The sequence below is a fragment of the Malania oleifera genome, chromosome 13 (genome assembly GCF_029873635.1).
Source record: "Malania oleifera isolate guangnan ecotype guangnan chromosome 13, ASM2987363v1, whole genome shotgun sequence".
Taxonomy (NCBI): domain Eukaryota; kingdom Viridiplantae; phylum Streptophyta; class Magnoliopsida; order Santalales; family Ximeniaceae; genus Malania; species Malania oleifera.
In genome coordinates this window covers 58871280-58883446 of record NC_080429.1, presented here as the reverse complement: position 1 = coordinate 58883446, position 12167 = coordinate 58871280, and the positions used below count along the sequence as shown (strand labels likewise).

The 12167-nt window shown below is 37.3% G+C and overlaps 1 protein-coding gene across 1 annotated transcript; it reads left to right on the top strand.

Annotated features, from left to right (window-relative positions):
* The first annotated feature begins 907 nt into the window (after window positions 1-907).
* On the top strand, window positions 908-7756 carry LOC131146325 (transcription factor MYB16-like). Its single transcript, XM_058095869.1, has 3 exons — window positions 908-1231; window positions 1407-1536; window positions 7164-7756. The coding sequence occupies exons 1-3, from the start codon at window positions 1072-1074 to the stop codon at window positions 7570-7572; spliced, it is 699 nt and encodes a 232-aa protein (XP_057951852.1). The 5' UTR covers window positions 908-1071; the 3' UTR covers window positions 7573-7756.
* Window positions 7757-12167: the final 4411 nt, after the last annotated feature.

Genomic DNA, 12167 nt, shown 5'->3' with positions numbered 1-12167 from the left:
ATGTCCTAAAAATTTAATTGCTGAAATAAATTATTCTATGAATATATATATCATGCACTAAAAGTTTAATTGTTGAAATAAACTAGCATGGAGGCAGACTCAATATATATATACAACATGAAATATGGATTATATTCAATTTCTTTTTCTACTCTTTAAATTTGGATGAACTAAACGCTAAAAGCCAAAAGTCAAAGAAGAGGAAGAAAAAAAATATTGGAAAAATACAAATGAAATGAAACCTAACCTTGGGGTTTTCGGATGCAGCCTTCAATGAAAAAATTGAAACCACACAATACTATATGAAATTAAACCAAGTAAATCTTCGAACGTTTGTTAAATAAGAACTCAATGAAACGAATTTTATTTTGCGGTAAGAAAAAATGCGTGCCCCATTTTCGAGTTTTTATAACTTTCGTTCGAACGGTCACCTACACTCACCCACTCCACGAACGGTCACCTACAGTCGCCCACTCCCGAACGGTCACCTACTGCTATCGTCCTCCTCTATGCTCTCTGCTCTCTCTGCAAGTGAAGCTCTGCAGACAAGACACTCTACTTTTCGTTTACGAGTGAAAGGAAATGGAAAAAACCAGATCAAGCAAATCTTACTGGATGGTCCTGCAAGATTTGCCACACGTCATACGCTGTCTCATTTCCCACGCTACGCGTCAACTGATCCTGTGCAAAACTCTTTAAATCTCATAGCGAGATTAGGTAAGCATTGGAAAAAAATTTTCCAAATAAAATATTATTTAATATTTTATTTTAAATTAATAATAAAAGGGGAAAAAACTCCCCAATTTCAGAATAGTGGATGGCAGACCCTGTCGGCTTCCTGGAGGCTGGGGCAGGCACATGCCGCACATCAGCCACTCACCTGCACTGTCCCGGCTGTACGCCTTCCCCTCCACAAGTACACAACCCATGCATCAAATCCTATCTTCTTCCACAGAAGCCATGGCTATTTCGTCTCATCATGAAAACTCAACCATTTTAAAGCTATTTTCCATAAATAGCTAATCTTTGCGAGTTTCCCTATATCCTCTCGTGCCCTATTTTCCCCTTCTCATGTCTCTTTCTCTCCATCCCACCAGAATGGGAAGATCTCCGTGCTGCGACCAAAATGGGTTGAAGAAAGGAGCTTGGACGCCTGAGGAAGACCACAAACTCTTAGCTTGCATCCAAGAACATGGCCATGGATGTTGGCGCTCTATTCCCCACAAAGCTGGTCGAGTTTTCCACTTCATTGCCTTTGAATTAGTTTGAGCTCTGCCATTGCTTCTATCTGAGCTGAAATGCCAAGTTTTAACTCGGGCCGGCATTTCTTCTTAATTGACATGCTTTAGTTTCTTTTTTCTTTTTTTTGGATGTAGAGTTTGATTAATATACATTCTTGTTTATAGGTCTTCAAAGAAGTGGGAAGAGCTGCAGATTGAGGTGGATTAACTACCTCAGGCCTGACATTAAGAGAGGAAAATTCAGTTTGGAGGAAGAGCAGACTATCATTCAGCTTCATGCTCTTCTAGGCAACAAGTTTAGTTTGTTTCATATCAGATGATTAAATGTTCTGTGATTTACTGCGTACATTCATGTTAGAATTAACAATTTGTCATCCTCACATAACTCAAATGGGTCTTCAATTTGCAGCCCAAATAATTAGCTGCATGCTTTCTTAATTAGTCTGCAGTTTCCCTGTTTTAGTTTCTTTGCATTTCTAGAGCTTGGTCATTTTGCCTTGGAACAAACAACTTTCTTCTTCATCAATCAAAAGAAAGAACCCTAAAAAGAGGACTAGGCTACATATATGTGTGATTTAACCATGCTTCTGTCGAAGCTCGCCATCAATTAAATATGATGATTCAGCTCTAAGGAGTGAGCAAGCCGCGCAATAGCCACATTTTCATCAACATTATCCAGTTCTTACGAGAGTGCAAAATTTAGAGTCAAACTGTGATCTGCATTTACTCCAAACTCATGTAAACCATCTATTTGTTGTAGTCTCTACATCCACATTGTTTTCCCTTAGGTAACTATTAACGAATACAATTGAAAAGTTCCTTTCCATGGTAAGAATCCTGGAATTTGTCCTCAACTGACCGAAAAGTGAGGTGCTTGCCTTTGCTTAGTGGTAAAATTATCCATTGTCTTCTTCTCTAGTATCTCCCCTTTCTGTTCTGAGTTGTGGCTCATGAGGTTATTGACATACGCATGTGTCATAAGCTAAGCTTGTTCAGGGCATTATGCTTGCCTGTGACCGCTTATCTCGTGTTCTCAGGATGAGTGTCCATCATGTAAATATTAGTGTAGGGTTATTTTCTGCTAGTAGTATCTTTGTATATCAAATAAGGTAGTATGACTTCTCGGTCACTTTGATGTTTCCTAGTGCTAGAGTGGGAATGACCTAAAAAGCTCTTTAAGGGAGGGTGAGTGTTCATCAGTCATTATAAAACTCACTAGCTATTGTTAACGTGTTTAGCCTACTTGCCTCCCTCGCTAAACACTCGATGTCAACGAAGGTGTTGTTAATGAATTACGTTTGCTTCAATGTTTACTGCTTGCTTGCCATGGCTTTCATGAATGCTTATTGTTTTCGCGGCCATTTGATTCAATATTAATGAAAGTGTTTCTTGGATGAATGTTGGTAAACGATAGGCTGACTAGTTAAACAAGAGTGCTTTAGCTAGCGCCGCATGGCCCTTCACAAGGGTGTGAAAATAGTCGGACCGTGACACTCTGTATCAAAGCCCAAGTTTGAGCTGCTATGTGAATTCGATTGCTTTTGTTGTTCGATTTGGAAAGCTTTGGTAAGTGACCATGACACCAAACAATGCTGAGAGGATTAGCGTCAGGTTGAGGCAACAACCAATACTGTGGCTGTGGAGGTGGCCCAGATGAGAGAACTTGTTGATGAAGAAATGGGATCACAAAAGCATCAAGCAAGTTTGCTAGGTGAGATGTCAGAGGACTTTTGCCATACAATTGAAACTTTGCAGTTATAGATGGATGATCTGGATGTAAAGGTGAATCTGATGGTTCTTGCTATGGGGAATTCCAACACTCTGGGAGTTAGCAAGACCAAGGTACTGGAACCCAGGACATATGGGGGTGCCCAAGATGCCAAGGTATTAGATAACTTCTTGTTTGATGTGGAGCAGTACTTTTGCGCTGTGAGGATGGCCTCAGAACACGCAAAGGTGGATACTGCGACCATGTACTTGGTTGGTGACGTCAAACTGTGGTCGTGTACCAAGTACCAAGAGATTGAAAATGGAAGTTGTGTAATCGATAGTTGGGTAGACTTGAAGAGATAGTTCAAGGCCCAATTCTTTCCTGAAAATGTTGAGTATAATGCAAGGAGAAAACTGAGAGATCTCAAGCATACGGGGTCGATAAGGGAATATGTAAAATAATTTTCTATTTTATTGTTGGATATTCGGGATATGTTGGAGAAGGACAAGTTGTTCTATTTTCTAGAATGGATGAAACCGTGGGCAAGAACTTAACTTCATTGGCAAACGGTTCAAGACTTGTCAATTGCATAAGCTGCTGCAGAACGCTTTATTAACTACGCTGGTGATGATGCCGCTTCGTCCAATCGGTTTGGTAAAGAGGGAAACAGTAGAAAGTCTTTCAAGAAAGGCAAACCCAATAGTGGGGGAGCCGACTCTAAATCATCAACCTCGAAGGAAGCTTCGTCGTCTCAAGGGTTCAACACACCTAATGGAAAGGGGAAGAGTAAAATTTTGTGTTACTTGTGTGGTGGATCTCGCAGAGTGAGTGAGTGTCAACACAAGGGATTACTCAATGCGTTACAAGCTTCTACCTCAGGAAAAGGGGTGGAAAGTGAGGAGGAAGAGGATCATGCCCTTAGGGTGGGTTCAGTGCGGCTGGTGTGTGCATTAGAAAAGTAGACAAAAGCACCAAAAGTTACACGAGCAAAAGGGTTAATGTTTGTGGACATGAGGATAAATGGGAAGAGTACCCGCGCTATGGTTGATACTCATAATTTTGTTTCGCAATTGGAAGCATGGAGACTCAACTTATCCTTAGAGAAGGATACAGGACGCATGAAAGCAATTAACTCTATAGCCCAGCCTACTTTTGGAGTAGCCAAGCAAGGACTGTAAAGCTTGGACAGTGGGAAGATCATGCAAATTTCACAGCGGTGCCATTGGATGACTTCCCAATCATTCTAGGAATGGAGCTCCTAAGGGGGACGAGGGCAGTGCTGATGCCTTCGGTTGGTTCTCTGTGTCTGACAGGAGATTACTCGTACATGGTGCAAGTTGTTCTGATGAAACGAGACGACGGGAAGTCCCTTTCAGCCATACAACTCAATGAGGGATTGGGTTAGGGTGAGCAGACACGTCTAGCCATGGTGGTGGTAGACAAAGAAGTAGGCCAAGAGTTGGAGCCTACGACCATCCAAGCGGTGTTGGATGAGTACAAGGAGGTGTTTTTGGATAAGTTGCCTCACAATTTGCCTTCACGACAAATTGTGGAGCATGAGATCGAGTTGTTATCAAGAGTGAAACAACCTGCTAAAGGGCCATGTCGAATTGTGCCTCGAGATATAGTAGAGTTGGGGAAGCAACTTGATGAATTGGAAGCGAGATGTGTTTGCCCTTCCAAAGCACCGTTGGGAGCATCGATGTTGTTTCAGAAGAAAATTGAAAAGAATCTAGGGGAGGTGTTCGACAGGCTGAGGGGAAACAATCTGTATGTGAAGAAAAGCAAGTTCTATTTTGCTTAGCGGAGTAACAAATTCCTTGCTCATGTGGTTGAACAAGGTCGTATCCGAAGGGGTATGGAGAAGGTAAGGATGATTCAAGAATAGAAGATCCCCACGACAGTGAAGGAGTTGCGTTCCTTTCTTGGCCTTACTAGATTTTGTAGGAAGTTTGTTGAAGGGTATTCGCAGAGGATGACTCCAATAATAGAACTATTGGGGAGGTATTATTGGCTGCACACGTGGGATGATGTTGTTGATTATACCAAAATTTGTCTCACTTTCCAACAAGATAAGGGGGAGCGAAAGAAGTATGATACTTTCATGGCCGCACCAAAGTACTGTTTGGCAGAGGAGACGACACAAATGTTCCTTGTAACTGTTGTGAAACATTGGGGTGTTCCCCAAGTTATTATTTGTGACCAAGACTTAATGTTCACTGACAACTTCTTGACATAATTTTTCAAGATATTCAGGTCACATATTGACATCTCTTTGAGTTCTCACCGACAGACAGATGGACAGATGAAGAGATTCACAGAGCTGCTAGATGAGTACTTGTGCCATTTTTTCAACGATAACCAGAAGAATAACGCGCAACTACTTGATGTGGCTCCGTTCTATGGCAATGACCAAAGGAGCTCAACAACCAACAAGAGCACTTTTGAGCTTGTTACAGGCCAGTTGCCGCTGTTACCTCACACGATGGGTGAGTCGTATGGACGAAAGAGTCCCAGGGCGTACATCTTCACCAGAGAATGGAGACATAATGCAGAATTTGCCCAAGCTTATCTGGAGAAAGCTTCTAAGTATATGAAGAAGTGGGCAGATCAGGGGAGAAGACCGCAGTTTCATGTCAACTGCCTCAAGCCATTCAATGCCATCACCAATGATCTGAGCAGAAGTCAGTCCAACAGAGTAGAGTTGAAGATAGTGCAACCTGAGAGACGTGAAGTTGAAGAGATCCTTGCAGACAGAAAGTTCATATCCTCAAGCAAGAAGCAGCAAAAGTTCCTAGTGAAGTGGAAATGCCTTGATGACAAAAAAATCAGCTGGATTTCTGCGGAAGATTTGAAGTCGTTCATAGACAAAGTTAAAGTGTACTTAGCGCCAAAGTCTACGAGGACGTCGACCGCATAAGCGGAGGAGAATGTCACGAGCTAAGCTTGTTCGGGGCATTATGCTTGCCTGTGACCACTTATCTCGTGTGCTTGGGATGGGTTTCCATCATGTAAATACTAGTGTACGGTTATTTTTTGTTAGTAGTGCCTTTGTATGCCAAATAAGGAAGTATGACTCCTCGGTCACTTTGATGTTTCCTAGTGCTAGAGTGGGAATGTCCTAGAAAGCTCTTTAGGGGAGGGTGAGTGTTCATCAGTCATTGTAAAACTCACTAGCTATTGTCAATGAGTTTAGCCTACTTGCCTCTCTTGCTAAACACTCGATGTCAACGGAGGTGTTGTCAATGAATTACGTTTGCTTCAACGTTTACTACTTGCTTGCCACGACTTTCATAAATGCTTACTGTTTCCACTGTCATTTGATTGAATGCTAATGAAAGTGTTTCGTGGATGAATGTTGGTAAACGATAGGCTGACTAGTTAAACAAGAGTGCTTTAGCTAGCGCCGCACAACCCTTCCCAAGGGTGTGAAAATAGTCGGACCGTGACACTATGCTAGGTTTGGAACTCACAAAATATTAGGGAAATGAAAGGAAAATATTAAGAAATTCACATTTTCATAGTTGATTATCAAGGAAAATGAGAAAGAAAATAAAAAATATACCAAATCTATTAACAAAAATTTGATTTTACATATGATCGATATTTTGTTTTTCTTAACTTTTAGTCATATTAAAACAAACTTTCATTTCTCATAGTATTTTATATAGAAGAAAAATATAAGAAAAAATAAGTTTTCTCCTTATTGTCCTCTTCTTTCCTTTCCCCAAAACAAATCTTTGATCCAAACGGATCTTTAAAGTTTGTAAGAGAGTAGAAAGTTCTGCACATGGTAATGAAACGCCTAGCGATATTTTCTGACAGTGGGATATTCTTCCCTTCAATATGGTATAGTATAGATGTTGAGCCAACACACTACGACATTATGCATGTGTGCGCGCACATGTATATGAAGTATTTTAGGGTTTTCACATGCATCAATTGCAGTTGAGTTCTGAAACCTCTAATAAATGTTTGTTTACAATATAGTGTGAGAGTTTGTACGGGTTCCATGGCCATAAGTGCACACATATTTTATTCTTCTCTTTGTTTTATTTTATTATCAATATAATACGTGCGTGCATCACCCCACAAGTCATATATGAAACATGGTGTGTTGTTGTTTTAGTTGTATTTCCCCACATCTAAACTCTGGATAAAATGCTATTGTTCCAATTTAGAGTTGGTTTATCATTAATTCTCATTTGCAGGTGGTCAGCCATAGCCAGTCACTTGCCAAAGAGAACCGATAATGAAATCAAGAATTACTGGAACACACATCTCAAGAAAAGGTTATCCAAGATAGGGATAGATCCTGTGGCTCATAAGCCAGCTGGTGCTACCTCCGACTTAACCACCGTGAATAACACCGAGAGCGCTACATTCCTGAACCACATAGCTCATTGGACGAGCACCCAACTTGAACCCGAAGCAACACTAATTAGGGAACCAAGGTCTACCTCGGCTTCAGCTCGACTGCTTAACAAAGTGGCTACTTCACTTGCATCCACACCTTGTCTCAATCTACCAAAAGGTTCACTAAGTGTTCTTGGCGTTGGGAGGATGGGATTTTCAAACACAGAGTGCTTTCACACTAAAAATGGGAATTTGATTCGATAATTACTAAATCTCAAGGAGGAGTTTTCTGATATTGATGGTGGAAATTCTGAAAATGGTGGAGCTGTGATAGCACAGATCAAATTAGAAGCAAACAATAATTATTGGAGCATCATTCTCAGTTTGGTTACATCTGTATCACCTACTGCACCCATTTTATGAAATAAAACCAATTGCCAAGTTTCAATCGGCTTATTAGATCTCTACTTAGAGGTCAACGCATTTTTATTTATTTATATGTTCCATTTCATTCCTATCACATTTCTTTATGAAACCAAAATTATCCAAGTATATAATTACCAATATCTATTTGTTAGTTTCTTCATCCTCAACCATGCAATAATTAGGTTTAAATTCCAAGTGCCTTGTGAAGTTATAAAAATTTGTAAGTTCTTTATCCATGATGATAAGGGCAAAATCTGGCACAAAGACCCTTTCTTCTACAAAAGGGGTTCTATGATTACCAAAGAAGTAAAGGAAGTAGGGATATAAATTATGTATCCACCTAGTGAATATGTACCTTTGGGGAAAAGTTCTATACAAGAAGCAACAAGGAGAAGGTAAGAGAGAATGACTAAAATTACCTCTGCTCATTCCTTCCTAATTATAATATGAGTATTGGGGAAGGTTTGGATTCCACCGAAGCTGATCCAAATTCTTTTAAATCTATTAAATGTAGATGATCTCTAATGATCTATGGTTGTGAAGATTGAGGCTCGAAATTTGGCATGAATTGATTAATGATGCACTAGATAAGGGGTGTGTGCTTCTAATGATACCATGGTTATCACTAGAACGGACTAGAATTTAAAAGAAATATTGTTCAGGTACAAGACCTTTCTCCCTCATTGAAGCAAAGGCCCATCACAACTTTGATAAGGCTCTAATAGCAAGAAGGCGTCGACTAGAGACAAAATGTCATCGTCCATCTCTTTCAAAGTTGCTCATGTTAGTTCTCCCCCTCCTACTATTATTAGTTATATCCATTGACTAGCGCAACAAACAAAGGCAGCATTCGTATTTCCATGCTGCAAAGGAGGATTTAAAGATGAATGCAGAAAGTTGTAAAATAATATATTGATTCCCCTCCTTTGTCAAGTGTAATCAAATGTTATTTAAATATGAATAAAGAATCTAATGTGCATTCTTCATTTCTTACTCTTAATTTTCCACAATGAATGCAAATGCCTATTAGATATTTTCTAAAGAACTTGGCTTGTGAAGTTCCAAGGGATGGAATGGCCCTTGAGACCACATTCGAGAACAATCCTATATTGGTACTAATTAGTGCAAAACACTTCGCCTAGTATGGTGTTGACTAGATGTTTAATACACTTCTCTAAGAGACTCATTAGTTTATGCAAATGTGTAGGCATAATCAATTTGCTAATGGAGTTACATGTTGAATGGATGTGTGCATTGGACTTCTAGGACTGAAAACTGAGAAAGCTAGGAGGGATAATAGTTCTTTGGGATTCTTGTCACAATGTCTCAGAGAACACGACTTGAAGAGGATGAATCTCCAAGTCACCTCAACTGAGTGGAAAGTTTGTAGGTAAAGGTGAGATAAGGAATAAATTTATGTCCACAAAGTAATAAATTTATGTCCACAAAGTCGTCGCTAACCTACTTCAACTTAGGTAAGGCTAGAACACTTAATTAAATAACACCAGTTCATCTGTTTCTAATGAGGAAGTTGATAGTTACGGTTTGTGCTACCAAAGTTAGGTTTGGGATTACGGTTGTGTGAAGGGAAGGTCCTAGTACCCTCTACACACTGTTTCCTAAACAATACCAAATTTAACATCGAATTGTTTCAAGTTGAAACAAATGACATGCAATAAACTCTTGATTGTTCTTATTATCGACCTTTAAATATTGAATTCACGTATACCTCATTTAGAATTTTGTTCAATGGTACAAGATTTGTCTCACCTAGGATATTTGAAGAAACACAATTGTCCCTCCTCAAATTACCATCTTCGATTTAATTATTGATGTTTTCATGCAATTCACTTTTTAATTAGTGAATTATCAATCTTTAAATATCGAATCCACCTACACCTTATCTGAAATTTCATTTAAAGGTGCAAGTTTTATCTCACCTAAGCAATTTGACAAGACAATTGTCCCTCATTAGATTTCCATCTTTGTATTATTATTGATATTTTCATACAACTAACTTCTTAATTAGTGAATTACTAATCATTAAATATTGAATCCACATATACCTTATTTAGAATTTGGTTCAAAGCTACAAGCTTTATCTTACTTAGGTATTAAGAAAAGATTCAATTGTCCCCTTTCAATTGTCCTCTTTAGATTAATTATTAGAAGTTTATTGTCCCTCATGTTTTGAATGAGAACTATATAAACCCGATTAGTCTATTTTCCATCATAGAAGACTCATACACCTACATACACACATGTGCATGCAAACTAGGGAAGGTATGCAAGCTATCATGTCAAACTCTACACTAAAATAAGAAATTAAGACAATCAACCATAAAATATATAGGGGAGGGAGTCCTTGAGGATCGCATGATGTTTATAGATTTTTTTTTTTTTTTTCTAAGGAATTTTAACTTTTTGCATTTTTATATATATATTTCTTTTATTTTTGACTAGCTTTTAAAGATTTTTTCCACAATTTCTATTATATTCTTTTAGGATTTTTTTATTTTTTTCCTTTAAAATTTGTTATGATTTTCCATGGTTTTTATCTTTTTGTATTTTAAGATTTTTCTTCATGGAATATTATCTATTTTTTTGATTTTTTTTTTAAGTTTATATTTTGTATTCCATATTTTTGTGTATGTTTTCGAAAATTTTTATTACTTTTTTTGCATTTTAAATATTTTTCATCATTTTAAAATAATTTGAAGAGTGAACAAAAAGTATTTAATTGTTTTTTTTTAGATGAGGAAAAACAAAGATAAGTGAAATGGACACAAGGCTTAACTAGAAACTACAACTTGTTCATTAATTACCATATTTTTTACAAACATATTTTATTTGTAACATTTATATTGTATTATAAGATATTTGAAATTAGGATGTATTCCCAAGAGGGGGTTGAATTGAGTTATTTAAAATTTATTTGCGAAATTTCTTTTTATTTTAACCCTTGATTATTTAAACTTAAATGATTTACACAAATAATCTATCTATGCAGCGACCGTACCATACCAATCAAGAGTCCTAGATATGAATTTGAAGATAAATACAAAATCTGAATTTACAATACAAACTCAAGCTTTAATGAATTCAATTAATCAATTTTTTAGCATCAGATTTTCAGCTAGAATCAAATTTATTTTCAAATACACTTTCAATGATGGAAGTTGATTTATCTAAGAGTATAAGCTCCAATAGTATGATTAAACACTAACCCTTTTACTTCAGTTGATTTAATCAAAAATTCAGAAATTTTAATCCAACATACAATCGGCAAACAATAAGTATCCTTGTTTCAAGAAAAAATCAATTTTCATTCATTCAAAAGATTCTCCAATATTCAGCAATATCAATGTCCAGAAAATTCTCAAATATTCAGAAAGTATTCAAAGATTATAAAATCATCCATGCAGTTTATGTCTTGCAGAAATTAAAAGAGTAAAGGAAGAAGAGTTTAACACTGGATTTTTACAAGGCTCGGCCACAACCTACGTCCTTGCCGCAATCGGCTGTGAGGATTTCCTTTCCAACTTTATAACCAGGTGAAATAAAATCTCTCTCTGTTCAAGGTGGAGTTCACCTTTCTAATGAGAACTCGCTAGGCAACGATTCAAAATACTTGAATCATTAAAAACAATGCTAACAAAGCAAAAATGCTTGTACAAAGAAATACTCCTCAATCGAGTAGATTAGTGCATGTTAGAATAAAAAATACTTCAAATGAAACAATATAGATGTTGAAGCTCAAAAGTATATCACGAGAAATCTAATTTAATAGTGTAGTTTCGAAAGATCAAATCAGAATTTCATGAGTATTCAGCAACAACACAACAACCTCTTCTGAAAAGTATAACTAGAAAATTTTGAAAGAATATGTGCATGCCGTTCTCTCTTCTTACCCTAATGTGCAAGAATATGCTGTATAAATAGTGCTCTAGGGTTTCAAAAAGTTTTCTTCAAATTTTCTCTCAATTTGGAAACCAATCATTGGAAACAAGATCAGCGCTATTAATCGTTTAAACATACACATCAGTCAACTAGACTCGAAGGGTCAGTCATTTGTACTTTTTTAAAACTAGCGCATTCTAAAAGTCAGAATGGGGTTAATTGACTGGTCCCGATAGGTTAGTCACATGTGCTTATTCTATTTGCATATTTTTAAAGTCAGTAGCACTTCAATCGCTTGACCTTTCAGCAACACTTGCTTTTCAATGTTTTGGTTCCAAACTTAAATTCATACTTTGGAAAACTTAACTTGGACTTTATCTAAGTCCATGATATATCCTAGGAGTTTCAATCAACAATATTGAAATTTGAAGTACTTACGTGAGACTTTCATACGATAGATCTATCTAAGTTCTTAAGTTTTTATGTTGTGAATCTTTTGACATTCTTTTGAGCTTTAAGTGAATCTTTAATAA